We start from the raw sequence: 25,864 nt of genomic DNA on the forward strand, positions 1-25,864 counted from the left end.
TAGATATCTATAAAAGTCTTGCTTTTCCAAGACAAAGGTGTTTTTCAGTATATCAAAACTTTTCATCTTATTATCTTTCACAATCTGGTAAAACACTCAAATGCCTTTTGTTATCCTGGTCTTAAATCCCAAGTCAGTGCAATTTGGCTTGAAACCTTGGTCATAAGCCAACCAGCCCAAGACTTTAATATCTAGCACAGATTTTACCCATGGATTCTCAATTTCCTCCAAGTGATTGAGCCGTTTTGCATCTGCCAGTAAGGCCTGCACCGGGACCCCTGGTACGACATCACGCTCAATACTTGTCCATTGTGCCTCATACTCCGGGTCACACCAGTGCAGCAGTGCCCTGATTTGAGATGAAATATAGTAGTTTTTCAGACAGGGTAGGCCCCAAAATGCTGTACATTTTCATTCACAGATTATTTTGTCACACTGTGCATCACTGTTTTATTGATTGTGTTGTAGGTAAGGAATGTAAGGAATCTTGTATGAAGTGAGCGTTTAGGATTGAGCAGGAAATGAAGAGGGCAGTTGGAGACTTTGGGGTAACTGAGAAAAGCAAATAAAGCTGAGGAAACGTCCTCTACTCCAGAGCTTACCAATCTTTTTACCTCAAGTACTTAACACGGATACTATGCAAATAACTCTGCCCATAATCCTCAAACATTGTTCATTTTAAATTCAAGTACTTGTTAATTCCACCTTTAAACCATTAAACCATTCCAAATATCCTATTTAATAAGCGCTTGTGCACCCCAAGTTGGCCGTACATCTGGTTGGAAATCACTGCTCTACAGCAATGACGATCTCTTACTGTTGCAAATAAAACATTCAGACACTCGACAGCTTTGACATGATTATTTGTGAAAACCAATTTCTCTGACATGTCCGTTTATTTAAAAAAAACATTTTGTTTATTGCACTCTGCTGTTTTCCACCAAATTTTAGAAACCTTGATATTGTTAACCCTGTGACGAGCTGGCCCCTGTCCAGAGTGTACCCCGCCTAAGGCCCAAAGTCACTGGGATAGGCTCCAGTCACCCGCGACCCCTAAAACGGGAACAAGCAGTAGAAAAGGAAGGAATGAACTTGAAGGTTTTACACAGTTGAAGGGAATCTCTTTATTGAACTGCTAAATATCTTATAAATAGTTGAAAGTAATAACAGAACAGTTGTTTATTAAGCATAATGGAATAAAATACAGTTATTACCTCTAAATAGAATTTCTGGGCTATGGAACTATAAAATCTGAACTGAATGCCACAAGTTGCTGCTAGAAGCACAGTAGCGCCCATACACACTCAAACTACTAATTGTTTCACATCCTCTCTATAGCAACAATAGAACTACTATTAGTTCAATTTCAAACTCCTTCCAAAAGATAAAAATAAAAGTTCACTTAAACAGTGGAAGTCACATGTAACTGCCAAAATCGAGGTTTGACTTAAAATGAAATATGTCGGTGTAATCCCTCATTCGTCCAGGCGTGTTCCATAGTAGAAAAAGCTTCAGTTGTAGTCATCTGGACTCAGTTAGAAAAAAATAGACGTTTCGACTCTCATCCAGAGAAACAAACAACTCTTTCTACTTCAGGAAGGCTCCGCCCAATGGGCTGGTCTTACCACAGAAGAGTATAAATATCGGAGTTCCCGACCTAAATTCTGTTATTGACAATGACTCTTGGATGAGAGTCGAAACGTCTATTTTTTTCTAACCGAGTCCAGATGACTACAACTGAAGCTTTTTCTACTATTAAAATGAAATAGAAAAAAAAAAAGATGACAAATATTGAATCAGTCACATGGAATAAAAGAAATAACATTCTTTGAATATAAATGCACAAAACAATGGGATAAAGATCTTCCCCCACATTTTATGCAGGTCAGAAAAATGAACAATAATTATTTCAAAAATGAATGATATTATTGGTCTTAACGGCATCTGTGAAATGTAGCACCACCATTTTCCAAACTCCAAGACATAAACACTTAAAAATGCTTCACCATTAAAATAACATTACGAGCTCTGATTTGGCAGTTACTGTCGTACAGTATGAGCTGCATGAGAAAAAACAGATGACACTGCCTTTTTTAATCTCCTGGGTCTGGATGGTTTTAATATGTTTTTGGTTAAAATGTCAGGGTTTTTGTTTGTTCATTACTACAGTGACAGAATGTGGATGTTTTGTACAACGGCAGCTTTTATGCAAGGTTGCTATGGTACATTGATGTCTTATTTTAGTTTGAAAGTACATGTACATACATGTACACACTGTACAGTTGTACTTGGACCACATCAGTCCCTGATTTGTCTCAAAGGAGAGCGCAGAAGAACTTTTTCTCCCTGAAAGGGTTTTCTGAAGTGGGCACTGGCGTGATGAGGGGGTCCTCACAGACGTGAGCATCACAGTAGGCCATAAGATCAGCCGCAGCCTTTGACACCTGCACACAGCATAAATAAAAGACAGATACAGACATGTAATACAAAGATTCTCTATTATGTCAATTCTCCTTTGTTATTGTTTAGCTTTAAACATACTGTAGTTCAGTTAGAAACACAGACTCATGAGAGTTTTGCATATTTGAGACAAAAAATACTATTTTGTTTGTATTATTGTTGTAAATTTATGTAGGCTACATTTTAAAAGCTCAGACACAAACACAGTCTATCAATGGTTAATTATACTAATACCTTTATCCTGCAGAAACTAGCCTCAATCTTCAACTGTTCCACCAGCTTCCTGGCTTGTCCGACGCTCATGCTGCTGTTCACTGGGGTGTCTCCTTTCATCCTGGCCAAAACAGCAACATTTAAGCACAGACCTGATTGTAAGCTAAACAAATTTGGCTGTACATTTTGGGGATTTAGAAGTAAACAAGTGAATAGTATGTTATTAGGCCAATAGAGATGCTACATTTTATCATACTCTATTAGATAACTATTAGCATCACTATTGAAAAACACAATTCAATATAATCTTAATTAGCATATCCTATCTGTATAACATTTGTGTTTTTTATTCCAACATAAGAAACCCCAAAATCCGGCCATTACAGTAATATGTCCATCATGGCCCACACTCCAGTGTGAACAGACCTAGGACACTTGAGATATGGGAGAAAATGACAAATAGCACAGGACTTAAATACATCTTTGTTTTGCTTCACTAATAAAGAAAAGAAAAATCAGAGGAGCTCTGGGTGTGCTGTCAACAGGAGGGAAAGAAAGCCGCACACAAGCGCATCAATCTCAACCATTCTGGACCTTTCTCCATTGTCTTATGCCTCATCCTCCAGCCATCTATCTCCTGCGTCTTACCCGTAAAATATTCCTACTCAGGTGCTGTCTTCCCTCCTCTGCGGCTCTTTCTCTTCGCTCTTGTCTTCCGTGGCCCTCAGTCAGCTTCTGTTTTTTGGTAGGATATGAGTGCAGCCGGACCCCACCCCTCACAGTCACAGCCTGGATGCTGCCTGCCTCTGTGCAGTCCAGTGCACTCCAATTCTGCCACAATGAGCACTAGATGTGTGGCGCTGGATGGATCCCCCCCTTTTCAGATGTGAATGGTTCTTCCCAGATAGCGGGAGCAGGGGCTAGTCCAATGGTTGGACTGTACCATAAGGAGAGAGCAGGGACTGGCCCTTGGCAGTGGACTCAAATTACAGCCAAAGATCATTAGCAGCAAGAATTATTGGCGAATTATTGCAAGAACAACATGTCCCACACTACTATGTGATATTAAAGCCGCATCATGTTTTTTAGCAGACTGGATGTCACCCTTCTCTCGGTTGCCATGGGGACTGCGGCAGTCTGCTCCATCCGTCTACATCACATTTAAGACAGAGGAAATTACAATGTGACCACTGCAATAGATCCACTAAAACCATTCACAAAATACAAATAAAGTGATTTAGGTCTATTTGTCGTTGGGCTCACGTTATTGTCCATTTGTCCAGAAGAGGCAGTCTCACACAGTAGGCCTCAGGCTCATTGAGGGCTCCATCTGCTGGATAATACTGACCTGGTAGCATCATGAAGTATAGCATACTTTTAAAAGTATGTGTTTGATCAGGATCAACTTAAATCCTGATCAAACAATTATTTGGGACCATTTCCCATAAGCAGCAAGCGATACTTTATGTGATTTGGCAATTGAGCTGTTTAATTAATTGTAGCTGAAATAGCTGGCTCTTAATTACCATCAGGCATATGGGGACTGGTAGTCTTGAAAATGAGTCACAGGCCGTTCCCTTTGAGACCCGAATAAATGTGCCTAAAACTGTACCCAATGCCCTTAAGAGGTTAGTAAAGGTGAGTCTGTCGTAGAAAGGTCATAATTCATTTACAGCATGTGCACAGGGCTGTCTAACCCATCTACGACTTATAACAAATACAGCACATGCCCATTTGTGGAAAAAGACCCTGCTTAAACTGACTTGGGCATGCAAATTTATAACTAAAGCCTTTTCTATGGGACAGAAAGGCCATAACCACCACATTGGAATGAAATATTCTTAATCTGCACTATTTTTAAAGAGCTTTGACTTTCAATTGACCCTACCATTATAACAGCTGTCAATATGCTGGGAGTATGTTTCAGCACTCATGCTTTTCATTTGCGGGCCATTGCCATTCAGGTTGTTTTAACCTCGCCCATTGATCGGTCTGTCCCGTGGGTGCTACACAGCTCTTATGCAACAGTGCTATGATGCTTGTGTGGGTTGTCAATGCCTATTGGGTGTTTGTATTGACATTATTGCAGTGGGTCGATAACTCTGAACGGACAATCCTGTTTCATTCACACATTGTGATCTTTCAGTGAAGTGCTTTTCAGCCAAACAAACTAGTGATTGTGGTTTACATTCACGCGGCACACTTTCTAGGATCCAAATAACCAATTGTGCATGTTTTATTTGATTTTTTATTATTAAAAGAGCCAGTTCCAGAGTGTTTTCTTGAAATGAACATGAACAACATCACAATCTTGTCATCAGTTTTGAACCGTATGGCAATGTTATTTAGCAACAGAAAATGACGGGACATAATTAAGTCACTTTATAGAAAATAAACATTTGTTTCATCAATGTAAAAAAACCATAAACAAGCGGGTAGAGTGCTGAGTGTGAAATGAAGGAAGATCTTATGAGATACACATCCACCTTGGTCAGTGCCTTTATTTTGTGTGGCTATAAAAATCCAATTACAACAGTTAAACAAACTCACCATTCAAGTCATTACTAATCTGTTGTTGTAGTTGTTGTCGTCGTCGTCAGTCTCAACTGGCTGCCAATCTACCAAAATATGTACGAAGTACTACAGATCCACTTTTATAGTGCTACATAACTATCTATAAATTGATTATTCATTATTGTTTTTTTTTACAAACTATCTGACTGAACCTGTTGTACAGTTTGCAGAGTGTAGCTACAGTTTTCTAACATGTTTAGTGTTATCATATATTTTGAATAAATAGGTCCTCAGAAATTACAGTTATGAACACATCTAAACAAATGACTCCCCCCACAGTGCTCTACGATGAACGTTGTCTCATTGTTGAGCTACATGTGCTCCACTGGTGCAGGAAGGAGCCTGGATCAAAGCAATGTCTCTGGCCTTTTCAGAAAGTTGTGTTGTATCGATCAAACATAGTGATATAGCAGCAGTTTTAGTCACAGTGCACCTCTGGAGTAATGTGTATTCTGAACAACAGCATCACTAAAGGGAGGTTCTATACACATACAACAATATGAAAATATTACATTTGCTCAAAAAAATATGAAAGGCAATAAGGACAACAGAGTTCATCACAGGCTTGTTCAGTTAGGACATTATGGGGTCAAGAGCACACTGTAATGCAGTATAATGATAGTAAAACCTGAAGAGTGTTTACCCCAAAGAGGAAGAAAAGTTGTGGTCTGCCTTTCACTTGAAAGTATACCAGTACTGCCAGTTAAGATATTTAAATTCAATATTCAGGGATTAAGACCATGTTTCAAAAGAAGCAATAATTACAAACATGAGTAAGTTTGACATGTATAATTAATGCACAGATTTACAAATAAGTAAGTATATAGATATAGAAATGTCCACTACTGGATGTTTTCAAGTGCCAAACACAAGCATTTTACACACAACACTGACTGAGATACTGGCCCTGTGACATTAAACAAAAAGTCCTCAAGTTCATGTCCTCTTTTCCTTTGATCGCTCATGTACAAATTCCTTAGGTCAGCATTAACTCCATAATGAATGACTCTCATCAGTGTCTTTGCATATTAAGTCTGTATAAACGTCAAGACAGGCCCTTTGTCCAACACTCAGTGCAAGCCAAACTGGAAAGACTGGACAATGAGCGGCATACTAAGATTTCCAGCAAAAAGTTCAAGGCGAGAGAGGTATAATAAAAGAATGACTGAGGTCTGAGCGCAATGGAAATATAGGGCCCATGTCAATCTAAAATGAATTCCAACATCACAGCGTAGCTACACGAACAAGACTTAAAGGCATTTTGGTTTTAAGGATAGGTCATTATTTACATAAAATGACAGTGGAATCCAGAAACAGGGGCTTCAACATTTAATTATCAAAACACAATGTACAAAACAGCCATCAAATTGTTTTCTCACTTTGTAACAGCTTTACCATTTCATGATAATTTACTGGGAAGTGTAGACAATTCAAACTCTTTTTTTGTTTTAACTTGCCGTTTTATATCATAAGGTCATTGGCAGATCTGCATTATTTTATGATTGTACAAATCCAACTCTGCACAGTCATGCATTAAGAAACTATAAATACACTTGTTTTACAGTTCAAAGAAAAATACATTTCTGTATCGTATAATCACTAAGCATTTGGCTATTTAAGCTACGGCATCAATAAGTCAAATTAGTAAAATCATCTTCAAGCTCACACAATAACCACAACATTTAACAATACAAAATTAATTGACTCCAAACAAATGTATCTCCTGTACTGAGGAACTTAAAGCAGAGGATTTGAGGCTTGCATGAACAAACTCACAGAGTGTAAATTTAAATTTCAGTCGAACAAATGGCTTTAGAGTCAGGGTAATGCATAGTCATAATGAAGAAGGAAGGTTGGAGGATCATAAGGGAAAATAATAAAGTGATGTCTTGTAAATTGGATTCCTTGCTACTCATTTCGTGCTCTATACCAGTGCTTGGAATAAAATAGAGAAAAGCGCTGGATTTAAGTTTGAACTGTAAACTTAAGTGTGCACAGTTAAAAGTGGTCTGTCTAAAGCACAGTATTATCAGTAATTAAGCCATGTGCTACCAATGTGCTACCAGTATAGAAAATAATACATGTTCTATTAGCCGCATTAGCTTTAGCTGTTGGCCGATCCCGAACTAAATCCCATTCAGATCTTCAGGTCCAGTCTGCTCAAACACGCATAGTTAGGACAAACGTGATACAACCGTGAGTAAGGGCTTTATGTTGAGCTAGAAAACATTGCAGCTGGGCAGTAAAGTGCTTTAGGATGACTCTGTGATGCTACATATGCATTTTTTTTTTTTAAGTGAATGAAGCCGTAAACTCTCTCACAGTTTGGTTTCAGCATGCAAGAGTGAAGCAAATTGTGAAACAAAATGGAAGAGCTATTTTGCGCCTGAAGGAATATATATAAAACATTGGCACATTATCGTAAAAAACAGTGTAATGGGAATTTGATTTGTCAGCTTTTCAGTCCATCCAATCAGTTTCACAGTATTAAAAGTGCACTATTTACTGAACAGGCCACCATCTTGTTGTATTTCTTAAATACTCTGGCTTTTTGTAGAGCTCCAACCTTCACTATATCTTTCTTGGTCACACCTGCGTCTCCACTCCGCTAAGTTTCGGCATGAGGATTCTCGGGGTCACCCCCGAGTTCAGGTCCCGCTCAAACTCCAGCAGCTGACCCATGAAGTTGAGATTGGGGGAAACAACCGGGCGCCGGCTCCGCACGTATTTGTAGGCGTCTGACATAGTCATGAGGGTGTGCTTCATAAGGTAAGCAATGACCACTGTGGCAGAACGGGACACGCCTGCCTGACAGTGCACCAGAACACCCTGTCCACTCTGATATGCCTCCTCTGTGGACAAAGAGAACAGATTATATTATGGCAAGTAAAGATTGTGTTTCATTTTTGTGAAACGATTTAAAAGGATCCAGTCAAATCATATTTAAACAATTTCAAGCACAAAAAACAAAACAAAACAAAATATTTTTATTGACACTGTAGTTCATTATTTTGTTAAGTTTTTTAGTTACTGTATCATATCCCATTCTCTTGTTTGTGTCAGTATTTAAACATTTACTGGTTTCCTATTCTATAACTAAAACAAAAGCCCCAAGCTTCACCAAAACAGTATAGTATAAGGTACTATAGGTAATATGGAGTCATAACATTTACATCACAAATGTCCTGAGAGATGTATTACAAAAAACAATATAAAAGAAAAGATGTGAGGACACAATCTTGAGCTCGGTACGATGCAAAATTAAAACTTATTCACGTTTGTTTTGTAACTGGGACGGTCACTTTGACAACCCTAAATAAGCTACAGGACAGTACAATACCACAAATGTTTAAAGGTGCACTATGTAACTTTTCAGCTGTCATTTGCTTGTCCCAATGGAGATGTTACTGCTTTGCCTTGAATGTTCCACCGTCGAGCATTAAACTTATCAGTGCATTCATTCAATTACAGATGTTTTTACATTGACAAACATTTGTACTGAGAGTGGGCTCGCCTCTCCACAGATGTGACTTGCAACTTGGGCTAGTGGTGTCATTAGCTTGTTTCCATGGAGAGAGATACGTTTGATGCCATACATGAAACATTCCAGCTAAATCAATAACATAGTAGGTGACAGACCCCCCACTACAAAATTTTGCATAGTTAAAACAAAACACAACAAACAAAAAACAACTAAAATGGAAGACCCACCAATGAACTCAAAGACCTCCTCGAAGTACTGCCGCAGGTTCTGCTTGCTGTTGTCTGTCGCGGGCAGTCTCTTGTAGCGCAGACCTGCCTTCTGGTGGTAGAGGGGCAGGTGAGTGGTGACGTTGACCACGAAGCCGATGTTGAGCTGGAGCAACAGATCCAAATCTTGGGCATCTCGTTCATTCCCGAGATAAAGGAACGGCAGGATGGGACTGATGACTGCGTTCTCTGCATCAGGAGTCATCACACTCTCATCTGACAGTGAGGCCGGCAGCGAGGAGGAGAGGGGCAGGGTGAGGTGCCCTGGAAGAACGGAACTGTGAGTGTCACTAACAGTATGTGATATGTGCTATGGTCCTATGTGGGATCATAATCATATCATATATAATCGGGTCTCTCTCCCATTTAATTAATTGTTAAGACATTGATCAATTCAAATCGTTTTTATATATTACGTTTTGTGTAAATGTAAATCTTGCATTCATTGTGGTGCATGGCTAGATGTACATTTTTTACTGTACTATTCTTGTGAAATCTGGCTTTGAGTAATCAATATAGTTGCATAGACAAGTCTTGTATGAGAGATACTCCCATTGGTGGCTGCATCACTGTATCAACACTGAATCAATTGAATCCAAACATAGACATACCCATTGCAGTTATGCATTTGCTTACACAGCCTAAAGCGACCCTAAACACACTGCGTGAACAAGTGTCACTTTAAGATAGATGCTAAACGGTGATTTCTTAGCATTTCTTTTGGTGCAATTCTGGTTTAGTCGATATGTGCCTACACTGCAAAAAAGCTGAAGAAAATTGAATTCTGTCAACTGAATAAGTTTTAGTGAAGATATTCCACCACTCATCCAAGTAGTTTCTGACAGAGAACTGGTGAGTCACTGCCTTATATCTGTCTGAAGGTCAGGAGTTCAGTAGACTTAACTAACAACTAGATAGTCTTAGTTTCAGTGTAGTTAGCTCTTCCCTTCAGAGATGTACAAGGCAGCACCTCAACAGTTCTTTATCAGATGAACTGAAGAAGCTACTCGGACAAATCTTTTATCCAATTTGCCAAATTATTTTCTTTCCCTATGTAACCTACCTGGATGAATGATGGAAGGGTCTACACAGACACACTGCAAAAAAAAAAAAATCTTAACCAAATAAATAAAGTAAAGTAGTCAAGCAGACTCAAAATACCTGAAGCCATTAAAACTAATAAATGAATCACAAGTGCTTACTTCTGCTGTTCTCTTCATCTGGCCCGCGGTTGAAGGAGTTCAGGGCCAGGTGCATTGACTGGGCAGAGGGAAGAGAGTGGCCCCCATCCCGTGGCCTCGGCTTGGGTTTAATGAGCGTGCTGGGGGCAGAAGGTGGGGGCGAGAAAGACACTGGTGACGGGGGAGAGTTAGGGCGCAGAGGAGAGCGAGGATATGCAGTGTCCTGGTCTGTTTTGAGATGCTCCCTGAGTCCCGCATCTTCTTTTGTAATCAGTTTGTTGAGCGAATTGTGGCCATCATTGTACCCCAACATGTAACCTTTGAAATCGAAGGCGGACATTTTCCCTCGTTGAAACCTGCCTCGCTCTGCATAAGGTGTGGGTTGGCCGTATTCCGGGAGGTTTTGACAGTCCAAAAGCAAACTTGTTCCATTGGTGATATTTTGTGATTGATTTGGGCAGGTGTTCCCCACTCCTTGTCCAGGACGGAGATTCTGTGTCTTTGAATGGGCAATCTTTTTGGCCAGTTCCTCAGGCCAAATATTACGGACATTGTAGTCATCATCATCATGCGAGTACATTCCCATAGGCTGAGCTCCTCCAATCGCTCTTGCTGCTGGAGGTTTGGCCCTACGAGGGTTATAAGTCACCACTATTGGGTCACTACTACAATAACTACACGTGGAGCTTCCCGTTTGAGAAGTTTTAGGATTGCAACCTGTTACGCAGCTCTGCAGAGCTCGGATCGGGCCAGAAGACGACAAGGGGTTACATGGCAGGCAACCTCCAACCAGTCTTTTTCGAAGTATAGCAGGACTTTCATAAGTGCTCGTCTCCCCAGAACAGGAAGCACAAGGCTTAAACATTTTCCCCCGGCAATCGGACACAGTGCTATTAGAAGATGAGGTGTTTGACATTGAAGCAGTAGATAAACACCCACCCAAATGTTTCATGTTTCTGCTTCCCTGTTTGACTGCCGCAGCATTATGGGTGCAGGAGAAGGAGGTAGACGTGCTCCCGCCTCCTCTCTGGCAGCTCAACGACCGGCCTTTACAACCACTGCATCTCAGCAACCTCCAGCAGCCACAGCTAAACGGATGGGTGCAGTCGATAGTGCAGGTGTGGTCCGGACTCGGGAAGGTGCCATTGTGCGAGGAGCAGGGGGACAGGGGCAGGCCATGGAGAATGTGCGGGCGCGGGTCTCTGGGACGGGACGGGCGAGGCTGGCTGAGCTGTTGAAAGGGGTTAGGGGCTTGGGGAGGTTGGGAGGGAGGAGATGGGGTGAAGTTTGAATTCAGGACAGAGGCATGGGGCAGGGGGACTGAGCTGTGCTGGTACGGCAGACTGTGAGTGTTATGGCTTTGATGGACCGTTTCCAGTTTGCAGGTTTTTTTGTTTCCCAAAGACAAATACTCCTGATTGTTTCGGTCCTGGTAGGTGGTGCTTTCCTTTTCACCCCTGAGTTTTGTCTGGGACTGTGCTGGGACAAACTGCAGCCCCCCTCCAGGAGACAGGCTTAATTGTCTTTGGTGACTTCGCTGAGACCGCTCCGCTCCATCCGATCTCCCTGTCGGTACCTGTAACTTCCTGTTACATTGTTCTTGGTCTATTTGTGATGAAACGCATTTCCCTTTGCTACCTTTGGCACTTGCACTACCCCGCAATGAATTGCTGTGTGCGGCTCCTCGCCCCCCTTTGTCCACTGTAACTCTGATATCAATAGTATGCGTGTGGGACGGTAGGGTCACTATGCCATTGCTGTGACAGTGGCTAGGGGTGTGCCCAACCCCCGCTGGGACAACAGGCTGGTTCCCTGGGAATTTCTGCGCACGGGATGCTCGTCGCTTGCATTCCAAACTCAGAGACTTGCAGGCTGAGGGGTAGAAGTTGGGCTGGGGTGGATGGAACTTAGAAGAATGGGCGATTTGTCCATTTGCAGAGGCGGAGATGTGTGAGGAGTGCTGCTGGCTGGTTTGGGGAGATGATTCACACAGGGCCAAGGTCTTAGGGCGCTGGATGACCACTATGCGCTCGTCGAGGGGCAGAGGAGGCATCTGGGCCGGTGGGAGGCTGTTTGGTAAAGAGAGAGAGAGAAATGTTTCAGTAAGAGTGTTGAATGTCAGGTGATGCATTTCATTTGGTCATTTTGAACTTCTGCTAGTTTTATCACTATGTGTGACTCTTGTATTAATCAAGCCTTTTAGAACAGACATCCAAAAGAAATGTAAATCAACAACAGTTTAGAATACTGGGAAAGCTGCATCAGCAATTGTGGTCAAGTCAAAATAATACCTTTCTCAAGAAAATATCCATTTTGATTTACAGGATCAGCTCAATTTGAGAAAGTATTTTGACTGACAGTTGATTATCATTACAGAAGAAAGCTTTATGAGTTATATATCTTTAAAGAGGCAAATGTCACCTTTCTGGTGTGGAGTGTGCCACCTGCTTTTCTCCATAGAGATGTTACTGCTTTATCTGGAATCTTCCACAGTATGGAATTCAACTTATCCATCTTGAATTTATTCAATTACAGAGGTTATGGTTTTAATGTGAAATAAATTAACATGAGTGATGTCACCAAAAACATTTTAAACATAACCTGCTTATCTCTATGGAACCGAGCTGGTGGCAAACACCCCACCATAAATGTTACATGCACCTTTAAGTCAGTGATATACAACAAACAAAAAGCTAATTTTGGATTCCTTTCAGTTTCGCAAAATATGAAAGGAAGTCATTGTAACATCAACTGAGGTTCATGTCTAGCTTTGACAGATAATACACCATTTAAAGCACTAAGGTAAATCTATTAATAACATGTACCTCATAGCCTGTTACCTGCATATGTCAAGGCCCAGAGCTCATTCATATTCATATTTTATGAAGGTTTAAAAAAATCCAACCTTGCATAGGTGACATCTTGTAAATATTGCAAAATCCCAGCTAATCCTAATGAGAGCGGCTTCTTTTCACCACACTCCTTAAATCTGACAACTATCCTGTCTGTTCAGATAAGTCAAACAACAAACACCACGCATGACATGTCCATTAGAGCGAGCATAATTGAGTTTTTGCAACAGTTTCTGCCTAAATTAGAACAGGTTTTCTCTAAATGGAACTCTGTGTAAAAACTCATTCGTCAAGTGTTCCATCGTACAAAAAGATGATGTAGTCATGTAGTCATCTGGACACTGTTTTGAAATTCATGATGTTTCGACTTTCGTCTGAAACTCATAGGATTGCCACCATAGCAATTCTATTGTTCTATTCTATTGACTGCAACTCCTTCCTCTCTGATGAGTACCTGTACACTTTCAGGTCAATGGGAAATGAGCAATGGTCCAGGCCTTGATATAAGCATAAGGTCAGCACATACAAAACAATACAATAATGACATAGCAAAACATATATACATATAAATATTAACAGTAATAAAATACATACAAAGCATTGTGTCACATTTACACGCGGGTTGATTAGTGGGATAAATTCACTCTGAAGCTAATTTCTTATTATTGATGACTTCCAACAATGGGCAACAAAGAAAAATGGCTGTCATTAGCAGAACATCCACCCTCCACCCGAAATAAAATTAATCTGCAGCGCTCTGGAGTTGTTTAGTTGATTAAGTACTTTAATTTGTGCTCGAGTTGTGCCGGGATGGCTTTGGCAAAGGACGGCCTTTAAACTGGCAACAAAACACAGTATCCTTTGTTTTTGCTTTACAGTATGCAACCCACATGACTTTACGAGGGGTTTCTTTTTGTTTTGAACATGATCAAGATATCTGATTTGATAAATTATAACAAACAAATTGATCGAGATTGAGAAATTGATACAAAATGAAAGAAATAATTTCTATATCACCAGACTTACATATATATGGGGGATATATTTCAGTCTCTTTATTGTATTTCACGTCAAAGCAGTTTGCACAAAGGTTACCACTGGGTCAGGGTTGTTAGTGAAGACAACAGTAGCTGACACATACAAAACAGGTAAGGAGAGCTTAAAAGGACACAAATCTGAACATATAAATCACACAGTGCACTGAGAGAGGGAACAGTGAAAATAATGTGGGAAATGCTTTTTGTCCCAGCAGAGCATCCATACCGACCCATGGAAGCGGTTCTTGAGTGGCCATGCTTAAGTCCACGCACAGTGCAGTCAGATGAGGGTATCCTCTTTTCTTTTCCTCCTTTCTCACGATCGCCTGTGGTGGAGGGGGTGGGGGTAACATTGACCCAGATTTATCATGGTGGAAGTCACTATCACTCTGATCACTTTCCCCACACACACTCTGTAAACAGCCTTTTCACTCAATCAGAGCTTCGGCTGCCAGGATGAACAAAACAGGGCTATCAGAACTATAAAGACGGCTGTATATTACGTGTTGTATTTGAATTAAATATGAACATGTAGGCATAATGTCAAGTGTGTTTTCTTTATTAAAACTCTACCTTTTGCCTCTACATTGAATTTACAATGAAGTATAATATAGATTTTATGCTGTAATCCAAAGTGTGCCTGTGGTGTGGCACAAAAAAATCACATATTTTGACAAATACCTCAAGGTAGGAATGCTCCTCTTTCATTTATGCAAGAAGAGCTCTGGGGTTCAGGGTTTAAGCTACAAGCCAATAGAAATAATAATAATTAAAGAGCGTTAAAGTCCCTTACCCGCCTCTCATTCAGCTGCCTTTTTCACCTGCCTCCCCCCTCCCTCTGCAGACAGTATCAACGTTATACTTCTTAATTTATTGCAATGACTGATATTTCAACATTTTCACATCCGCACTGAAATAGAATTATGTCCCCATTGGCTTTTTTGTTCAGTGTGATGTGGGGAATAAGTTTGGCAAAATAATGATTTCATCCCATTCACCCCAATGTCAATGGCAATATTTGTCAGGTTGCCACGGTAACATGCTTGCAGATAGAGGTATCCCTTCATTGGCTTTTTTGTGCTGAATGGCAAGATGTATTTAGTGCCAAATTGTATATGTCTACGTCAAAGTACATTTCTTGACTGAATTTAAATGTTCAAGCTGTAGAGCCTCTGGAAAATGTAGCTATATATATTGTATATCATTGCTTGTCGGCTAAACATTTTGCACAAAACGTATATTTGTGCTGGAAAATAGTACAGTGCATGATAGAGATTTGCAAGTTGTTGTTTTATATTGCTGTTTTGTTAATGTGCTTGCCACGCCCACATTTGAAATTGTATATTAAAATAATTATCTGTAATTGCAGATGGATGTAGTTCATTTAGATTTTCAAGGCTTTTGATTGAAAATCCAAGGTAGAAAAAGTACGATGTGTAAATTCCTAATTATAAAAAATGGCTGACTCCCTGTGAAGTTTAGGGTGGGGTCATAACATACACTTTTACTTGTCCTGACATGAGGTATGTCTGTACTGAGTTTCCTTTGTCTACGGGGAAAAAGGCCTGTCATTGTCATAATGTATATTTAATGTGGAGGGAACGCTAGCGAGTCATTTTGCAACGTTCATTTTTTTAACTCCATCGACCTTGAATATTGAGTGCAAAAACAAACAAAAGCGTTTTCGTTATTGTTCAGGGGGTTTGTGGGGGAAAAAGATGAATTAAAAAAATAATAGTTATTTCCTATAAAGACATTGAGAAGTCTGTAAGATTCCCAATCTCACTTTCAAGACAATAATTCAAAATAATAATAATTTCAAAACAATAATTGCATATCGTCATTGTCTCACGTGACCACATTTAGGTTTTAACTAGCTTTCTGTTGCACCTCACACGTGCCACATATGTGTCTAACAAAACACAAGCTTAAGAGTTTAGGGAGAAATGTACGCTCACCCATCTCCTGTAGCAGATACTTCCTAATAACTGACAGCTTCTTGCATTTAGTGGAATAAACAATCTCAACTGTCTTAAAATGTGACTAATGCAAATGTGTGCACATGCATTAATGTTTAAGGTAGAAGTTAAGCCCTGGAATGGCTTTACCTGCCTGCTGGAGATTTCCAGCATTTGGAAGTGACAGGAAACTGTGAAAAGAAAAAGACGTTGAAGAGCTGCGCTCAGTTCTTGTTAGTGAGAGCTGAGCCTACAGGGAGATCATGCTGCAAACCCCACAGCACAAAGCACATACCAGCTTTACGTCCACAAAGAGTCACAAGAGCAAAACCAGGCACAAACAAGAGCTGCACCATGGAGTCAAAATTAAACACGCAACGCTACTGCAAATAACTGTGATTAACTAATTATGTAGTGGACAGTCAAATCATCTAGTCAGAACTAATCCAACACAGACGTTCAGAAGCCAATAAGTCCAGTCCCAATTCTGGATAAGAGGGTTGTGTAAGGAAAGGCATTTGAAAAATAACTATGTTTCATAGAAGCAATGATCTATTCTGAGCTTGTTTTTAGGTCACAAAACCGTATTAAAAAAGGCAAACTTGGTACGAAAAGTTGACTTTTTGCTGCGTAAAGAGCTGAGTTAAATCACAAATCTTATTACAATACTTGAATCAGTTCTAACTTCAGATGTGTAGCAGCTGCGGCAGAGGCAGTGCAGTGTTTTGGGGAAGACGCAGCAGAGAGTGGGTGGGCGGTATAAAAAAAAAAGGGACAGATGGGTGCCTGGGAAGATTGATGGAGGTCCCTGAGTCAAGTCCTGGTGTTATGCTGCTCCTTCATCAAAAGCACCTGATAGGCAAACAACCACCCACACGGCGCTAGACAACACAGGGAAATAAAAGCAGACGTGGCCAATTAGAGGCTCAATTAGGGAATTATAAAGAGGATCCACATCTTGGCTTCAAAACAAATTCCTTTTCATCACAGTGCAGACAAACTGTGGATGGTGGGGCAATTAGTCATCGAGTCATTCTGTCCAGAGGATGAATGAAGCTTTTGGTCATAGAGTGCCACGTTTTTTGCATCTGTGAGAAGAGTAATTCACTCTAATTTACTCAAATACTAAATGAGAAAAAAATCCCCTCACACACACAGATATTTTTAATCTAATACGTCAACAAAATTATGAAAGAAACGCATACCTGGATCTAGTCATTTTTCAAATGTATATGTTCCAAGTGCAATTTGTGTCATTTTAAAAAATAAAACAGCTTTTTTTAATATGATATAAAATTACATGATGAAAACTTGTAATTCATTTTTTCTAACATTTTACAACTTCAAACTGCCTTAAACAAACCGTAATTGGTGATTCTGTATAAATTGTTTTCTATGTTGAATGAAGAAGAGACACATAATTGGTACAATCCTCCCGACCTCCTGAACAGATTGCACAAGATCAGGACGAGTGGGTTGTTTTACTAATGGCTTTTCTCCTTACAATATTTCATGTAATTTATTATGACAGCAGGAGGTGGGAACTCTAAGAACCATGCTTGTGTCCCTTTGGTTAGTTTGAAATTGTTCCATTGAAGAAAGGGCCAAAGCTACAAATGGCCAACTCTGTCATAGTTAAACTAAATGTTCTCTTCATCCTTACAACATTTATATCCACATTGACTTTCTAACTTGTTATTGAATGTGAATGTCCTCCATTTGTTGTATGCTCTTCTGTGTGTGACAGATAGCGGCGTTTTGCTGCAGCGTGCTGCTGATGTGACTGAAAATCAATGGACAGATTTCTGCAGTGAAAAGTGGTGTCACCATGTATCAAGTGTAAAATAATGTCTTGACTGATTTACACTGTCAGCCCAGTGACTGAGGACTCAGTCAGTGACAGCGCAGGGGACTTTATGACGAGCAGGAGGACTAATTTATACTGCAGGTCAATGAGTGACCACACACATACTTCAACAATGACAAACTATCACCAAGCTGTTCTCATGAAAGTAACATTTCAAACTCAGCTGTGATATATCATACCAACTTGTCAATGCTCGATATCATCAGACCTGAGAAGCTAAGCAGGGATGGACCTGGTTAGTACTGGTAGTGCCACAGTGGAATGGTAATGCATACTGTTATTGTGCCCTTGGGAAAGACACTTCATTCACTTTGCTTCCAGTGTCCATGTGTGCTGGTGTATGAAAGAGAGTGTCTATGAGAGTGAATGCAGGACAACGGCTGAAAATGTCTGAAAATGTATGATATATGTTCATTAACGTGTGCTTTTCCCTCCAAATAAACACATAATTAAAATGATATAACAATAATACCAAGGAACTGGTTTGATACCAGGATAATAAAAAGGGCTCTTTTTTAAGACAGCAGAATGTAATAGTCAACAGACATAAAATAATAGTTTTGTAATGTAACCATGTGGTTCTACTGTTATTCAGGAAAGCTCCAGTTTTGCTCTATTGATTTTTTCAATACAACAAGTATCTGGTTTTGTTAACATCAATTAGTATTCTGGTTACATCTACCCAGTATTATTTCATTTATGAATATCTGCCAGCCTAATAATCTTTGAAATATGTGTTTTTTTAATACAGTGTTGTTGTTTGGAGTCAAATACTGTTTAGATGATCAAAGATTATCCCATGAATGGCTTTCTGCTGCTTGCACAGATGGTAACAAACGGCTTATCAGAGGATGAGCCAATTCAGAATCATCTATCTGGATCTCCACTCTGATTTGGCATCCCGCTTTAACAAGGCAGATAAAAGGGCCTCTGAAAACACACACAATACATTTGGCTGACGTCCCAAAGATATGGAAAGGCGTGACAGTAGTAGCATGCCGAGTGGCACTGTGGAGAAGATGTTAATTGCTGCTATAGTAAAAAAAGTGTTGGAGGTTGAACATGATGTGCGGAAAGCCAGTTGATATAAATGTTATTATAATGACAGAGGAATGACCCTGTGCAGGGGGCTGAGTGCCAACTCAAAGTGGATTTAAATGTGGTTGTTAACCCTGAAAGGTGTAACCCAGGGCCACTTTATGACTAACTACATCAAACAGGACAGACGCTTGTGTGTGTTAGGAATTGGTAATGATATGATTTTGAACTGCACAGCTTTTTAATAAATAAAAACATTATTGCAGAAATAGTACAAAATTTTATCCTTATAACTTTTGATATGAGCGAGGTATATATTGCATGCACGGTAATCTATTTTTTTCCCCGTCTTCCCAACATATTCCTTGTTTAATGTTTCATAATTATTGCTTTAAATTTTTTATGATTAATGTTTCTACAATCTTGAAATTACACAGTATCATATCACATTCACTTAGTATAGCGACACGTGTAAAATTGTGATAAAATATATTTACTGCAGAATCTTATTAAAGTTATTTGAGGCTGAAATATCAGACAAATGCAAACTGTGTGTAAAATGAATTACAAAAGCGAAGAAATGTCTTCTTACAGAATTATGACAGAGCTTTATAACTTTATAACTTTATAACTTTCTGCTTGTCATCTACATCTACAGAACGTGTCTACAATCTGGAATTTACTCTTCGTGAAGTATCACATTCACTTAGTAAAGTCTTCCATCGCTAGTAAAACATGTTATAAAATTGTGACGTTCTTGCACATTCTTAATTAAAGTCCACAAAATGATTCAATATGAATTAGTTTTTCCCGAGTTGACAGTTTTGGTGAAGTTTATAATGTCACTTCCTGTTTGAACATGAGCAGCAGATGTGACATAATTCCACAACTGTTACCTAGCAACCAAACAATAAACAATAAAACCTGTCTAATTTACACAATAACTATTCTTTGACAAATAAAATGATACGACAACATCTTTATTTTGTTGAATGAAGTGTCCAAACCGACTGACTCACATTGTGTATTGATAACATTGACTAACTCTGCACCAAATGAAGTCATAATTAGAAAAACACATAAACCTGACAATTCCTGAATGTGGATACGACAATAAAGCTTTTATACATTGAGGTCACAGTTAGTCACTGTCATCAGACTTCTAATAACAAAAGAGTCACTTGAAAACAATAGACAATGAATGAGTTGGACATGACTAAACGCCCAATGACTCAATTATATCCATTACCATTGCTCATGACTTCATCCACACTTGTTAGTAAAGCCCTTCCAAATTAAAAGCACACGTCTTGATTAAAACGGTTAGTTAGTAGTCCGATTTTATCAAAAGTGTCAGCAGTGTGCCATACTCTGCACTGTTTCTGCTATATCATCAGAGTACAGGCTACTGAGAGGAAGTCAACATAATCACATCACCTAATCCCTACTGTCAGCCATAGAAAGTGATGAATGCAACAAATGGGCCACTTAGAGAAGCGTGAACCCTGCCCTGGCTTTAGACACACAGTTGTTTAATGTAAAAAGTCCAAATCATGTAGGTTATGGTAAAAAACAGGGATAAAGTATATGTCGTAACAGAAGCAGTCTTTAGAGACCCAAATAGAAAGCTAAGAATAGTCAGACGAAGCTGTATTTTCAGATCAATGCTACAGTGGTGGAACGTGGATTTAAGCGCACAGTGAGACGAGGAGAACGTCATGCGGCTTATATAAAGTCATCAAGGGTCTTTACATGCCTGTCAATTAAAAACACACCAGAATTTGAGTTTGGAGACATACTTTTGAATCGAATTGTCCCCTCTGGAAGCTAAAATGCTAAAAGGCCACATCAACATGAATAAAAAATAAATCAACATCTACTTCAGGAACAACAGTCTTTCTTTTTGCCCTGGAGATGAGAACAATCTTTATATACGTCACAAATTACTCCACCAGCCAAAGCAAACAACATGAATGACATATTATATGTAATAATATGTATTTATCTATCGAATAATTGTGGAACAAGTGACGCCGAGGTTACATTTGATCCAACAAAATCCAACTAACTGCAAAGAAACCTTATCAGAAATGACTTTATTTCAGAGATGTGTGGCTTCTATCAGCAAAGCATTAACGATTAACTGCAAATTTAAAGTTACAAGGCTGACACTGGGAGGCAATTGGGGCTTGGCTGTCCTGTTGACCTGCATATCTGATCTCACAGCGGCAAGTGGAGCAGCCAGAGGGAAGCCAACCAGAGCTGTCACTGTTATAGGGATATGCAATGCACTGGGTACAAGTATATTTTAACACACATCTCAACAACTTGAGTTACTTTATTAACAAGCTTGATGTTAAGGTTGAAGACTGTATGGAATATTTAGCTAAATAATTGTTTTAATTTTGGGAACAATCAAGATAATGCATGAATGTGTCTTTCACATGATGCTAAAAGAACGATTAACACTAAAACAGCATAGACCGATGGGTAAGTGGACTGTAGGGTCTAAACTCCTTGTAGACATGACTCTGCTGAATCATTACATTTACTGTCTATATATGAAGCCTTTGAACAATGAGCCTGTCACACAAATGGCTAATCAACAGAGCATCACCACCACAGGCCTTTGTCCCGTCAATACGTCTGGACCACGTCTGGACAAACACTTGTTTTCTGCTCCAGCTGAAGTCGCCTTCACACATTTCACTCTTCATGTTTCCATGACCTAACCTGAGACGCATGGCATGCATTAAACAACGCATTTCCTAATTCCTATTACGCACTCGCTAGATGGCGCTCTGTCTAATGTCTCTGTATTTCAATGGTATCTTCTTCGCAAAGTCTTGATGGATCTGGCTGTGAACCTTTAGCGGACAGAGGCAACAGGCCGAGCTGGCCTTTCCTCCACTGTCGAGCCACAAACAGCTTAGCTTAGTGTTCTTCAGGCACTGCGGTTATTTCTGTGCCATGCACAAAAGGACTTTCAGCCTGAGTTGCACAAATGCCGCAGACAAAATGCACTGGACCAACAGGACGCTCAGTGCGAGATTCTCTGGACACAGCCCGGGCACAGCCCGGGCACGGGGCACAGAGTCCGGCACAGCAGCACAGACCCGCACAGACCCGCACAGAGGCACACGACCTAAAGGCTAATGAGCAGCACTTACACGAGTCAGTCCCGCGGAGTGGTCATGGTCTGTGCGCAGCGGCACTGGAGCTCCTCATGGCAGCACGAGCCGAGGTGATGTTGTGTCCAGATGTGTGACCGCAGCGTAAAGACAGCGCTCTGTGCCTCAAACACACACCAATGTCATCTCTGCGCTCATCAGCTCAGCTGGCGTCACGTTTGAGCGCGTGTCACTCTGAGCTGCGCTGCGCGCGCACGCGGCGTGTGTGTGTTTGAGTGAGAAAGAGACTGAGGGGGGTGGGCCATGGGGTGGGCCCATTGGTGGGCCATGGGCGCACGGGCGCTATTGTCTCCATCTGTGGGCCTATGACATCATCCCAGAGCGATGACGAGCCCGCGCGGCACGTGCGCGCTGCCTGCGCAGGGCACGGAGAGACCAGCAGCAACATGAACATGCAGGTGTCCAGTGCACTGGGACTGAATTATGCAGGCTACAAACTGGCCTGAATTATTCAAATGATTCACGGGACGAGATTTGTTGTGACTGAATGCTGTATGTTTCATTAAGCCTAGTGACGATCCAAGAAAGTATTATTACATATGAAAAAATACAAAAAACATTGACTTACACTTAAATCTTCTGACATGTTTGTGACTTAACATTGACAATAAAGTGTGTATTTGCTGGTGCTGTAGGGAAAGCACATATCCAGTGCTCAAACAAACATCCACTGTTTTAACATTAAATAAATACATTTTATTTGCTGAAAAGTGGTTTTACTGGGAGAACAAAAAAGGTAGTGAAGATCAATTTCTGAGATGTATTAGATGTGTTATGACATATTAGTGAAAGACCATCCATTAGTGTGTTTGAAATAAAATGCCTCCATAATTTGTTAAAAGGCGCTGACCATTACCGTCAGAGTGCTATGTGAAAAACTCAATTCCTGAGGCGAAGATTGGCATGGCTTTCACGCTGACCAGAAAATCTTTTCCTCTTTGTGTGAATTGATGATGAAATTGAATGGCAGCCAACAATCTCCGACGAATCTTATCCAAAAGATGATTTCACTGTCTTGACTACTGAGAAAAGCCCCGATCTGCAACCTTCCACTGGCTGCACATTCAATTACGTTATAATGCAATGAAGCTCACAGACTAAATTCTGTTGCTGACACCTACAGGCTCCAAACACGACCTTTCTGCCTTCTAAGTGTGAGTGGCAACAACAACAACAACAACAACAACAACAACAACACCAACTGTGTACTTTAACAGCAGTCTTATTTGTGAGGAAAGTACGTATGTAATCTTTTGTATTCAGCACACAGTAATCAACATTATAAACAATATCCACTGGAATGGAATTAAACCAAGACTTTGGGATATGGACACATTGTTTTTTTAGGTAATATAAAACACATTTATTATTATGCTATCATACTTTTATCATTGGTAAAAGATATTTCACACTTTTTTTTGCATTTTAGGGAATAATGTTAGGCTAATCAAGAGGTCCTTGTGTACATAAGTAATTGCAGAATAGTCAGATATAGTGGCAGTCGTAGTTCTTGTCCTCTTGTTTAAACCAGATGGAACGAACTGCATCATCAATGAGCAACACAAAGGGAAATTTGAGAAATGGCCCCCACATAATTCTCATCACCTCATGCTTCAGTTCAAAGTCTGAAACAACGATTAGTGGATACAAGTTCCCACTTCAGTGTGAGATTTGCTGCACTTGATACTCTTAGCACTCTGTAAACCTGATACTCGCACATCCAACTGATTAGGATATGATACACAGGCTGCTGAGCTGAGCATATCCTGTCGGTAAATAATTACCATTTCAACAATGTGGAGTGTTAATGATAAACATGGATGTGCAAAAAAAAAGGTGCATTCGTGTTATATTGAACACTGATCATGAGAATGCATTGTGACTGATGAGATCTTTCAATTCCAAGAGTTGCAAATTCAAGTCTACATGTGGTAAAAGCAAATGTCACCTCCTTTATTTCTCACAAAGAATGTATTTTCAAAAATACTTAAAAATAACGTAATATGTAAAAATTGAGTGTGACAGCATTGACTTTAAAGACTCATTTACATTTCATCACCTACAGTACGATCCCTTTTATGTGAATCCTTTCAGTCCTTATCCAGAAGTCACCATTTTGCAGTTTGGGCACAGGACCCGGCTGTCTAGAAGATGTGCAGCTATAATTCGCTGCCTTGAGTGTAGCTCATAAATCTGCCTCATCTCCTCTGCGCTCAGGGCTGCACGGTGGCCTGCTTGTCAGACAAATTGCTGTGTCCTGTGTCAGGCAGCTCTGCCTTAGCCAAGCATCTTTGAGATCCACAATAAATGGGCTTTGTGCATGTGCCGCACTTTTCTCTGCCGCTGACCCCAAGAGAACAAACAGCGGATGAGGAGGATGTTCGGATCAATAAGGCATCTCATAATTATGACCTATTCCCTATTAGCACTGCTCGTTTTCTGGTGCATATCCCAGCATACGCTCTGCTCCAAGGACAGGATCTATCTATCCGCATAGTTTGTGAAGTATAAATTTCACAAAGATATATAAATGCAAGGAAAATATAAAGTGCATTCCAACTACAGACACATTATATATGGAAATAGGCATTGTAAGGCTCGATCAAATCCTTAAATAAAACAAAGAATATGAAAAATGGCTTAATGTGCACTGCAGCATTGTTTGTGACTGCCAGAAAGACAATTAAAACCGGAGCACATATAAATATTGATGCTGTTTTCCTGTTTGCTTTGAAATGCATTTTCCATTTCTTAATGCCACGTCTTGAGATGCTTTGGCTAAACCACTTACCAGAAAATTACATCATGTTTTTGAGCATGGAAAGTTTCATTGTGTAATAGATACTGGATTACCTTACTTAGCCTGCAGCTGTATTTCAGAGGGAGACCGCAGGGCGTAGGACAATATCCCCTCTGCTCCACCTGCTCCCAGCCGTTTACACAGGAGTCTAGTGCTTTGATCTTTCACAACAAGCTGCTCATATTCTGATTTGACCTTTTGTGCAAACCTTGGCTCGCAGTTAGCACCATTAAAACGTTGTCTGCGCTTGCTAAAAAGTCACTTCTTTATGTTGCAGAACTAAACACAAGGCAGTCCCACCGCCCACAAACTCCAAGTGGCTGTGAATCTGAATGAAATACAGCCTCTTTTATAATACAGTGCGTCTTATCACGCAGTGGGGAGCTCATTTTCAGGGTAATGTGTTGTGCAGTTATGAGCCACTTTATGAGAGCAATTAGGGAGACGCAATCAGCCAACAATCAGGCAGTTTTTCATGGAGCTAAATATTTTCTTTTCCTCGTCCTTATCTCACAAGCCCTTTTATACATAAATCATATTCACATGCATTTATTAAAACTACTTTTGTGTAGTGAAACTGGAGTGGACCGCCCAAACACATCCAATCAGAGCTCTGCTATCTGCTCTTCTGGATTGACTAGAAATAAAATATCAAATCTTTGTCACAAAGTGCTGTTGTTACAATATACTCTTACACCTTTTTTATATAATTGTATCATTTACAAAAAAAAGTGTGTTTTTATTGCTAAAAATACCTTGAAAAACATTCTTATTCCACAGATCTTGCCTGTAACTTGGCCTAGTGCCATCAACGGCTTGTCCCAATTGGAGATGGATCATTTTAAAGCCATACTGTGGAACATTCAAGGCAAACCAGTAATATTTCTATCCAGGCAATTAGGTGCTGGACTCTCCACCCGAAAAGTTAAATAGTACACCTTTA

General features: G+C 40.1%; 1 protein-coding gene across 1 annotated transcript; it reads right to left on the reverse strand.

Annotated features, from left to right (window-relative positions):
• Positions 1-2,146: 2,146 nt before the first annotated feature.
• Positions 2,147-22,284, reverse strand: LOC140360236 (uncharacterized). Its single transcript, XM_072445446.1, has 8 exons — positions 22,101-22,284; positions 14,298-14,393; positions 10,200-12,247; positions 8,959-9,261; positions 7,840-8,099; positions 3,768-3,823; positions 2,695-2,794; positions 2,147-2,444 (listed from the first exon to the last, which is right to left on the reverse strand). The coding sequence occupies exons 3-8, from the start codon at positions 12,229-12,231 to the stop codon at positions 2,316-2,318; spliced, it is 2,880 nt and encodes a 959-aa protein (XP_072301547.1). The 5' UTR covers positions 12,232-12,247; positions 14,298-14,393; positions 22,101-22,284; the 3' UTR covers positions 2,147-2,315.
• Positions 22,285-25,864: the final 3,580 nt, after the last annotated feature.

The sequence above is a fragment of the Eucyclogobius newberryi genome, unplaced genomic scaffold (genome assembly GCF_026437365.1).
Source record: "Eucyclogobius newberryi isolate DKJ021-1_F unplaced genomic scaffold, fEucNew1.0.hap1 SCAF_15, whole genome shotgun sequence".
Taxonomy (NCBI): domain Eukaryota; kingdom Metazoa; phylum Chordata; class Actinopteri; order Gobiiformes; family Gobiidae; genus Eucyclogobius; species Eucyclogobius newberryi.

Excerpts from the sequence above, each read along its gene's own strand:
- LOC140360236 (XM_072445446.1), bottom strand. The coding sequence starts at position 12,231 with ATGCCTCCTCTGCCCCTCGACGAGCGCATAGTGGTCATCCAGCGCCCT. Across the intron at positions 8,100-8,958 it reads GGAGGTCTTTGAGTTCATTG|AGGAGGCATATCAGAGTGGA; the intron begins GTGGGTCTTCCA and ends CTTTGTCCACAG. Across the intron at positions 3,824-7,839 it reads TTAGCGGAGTGGAGACGCAG|ACGGATGGAGCAGACTGCCG; the intron begins GTGTGACCAAGA and ends AATGTGATGTAG.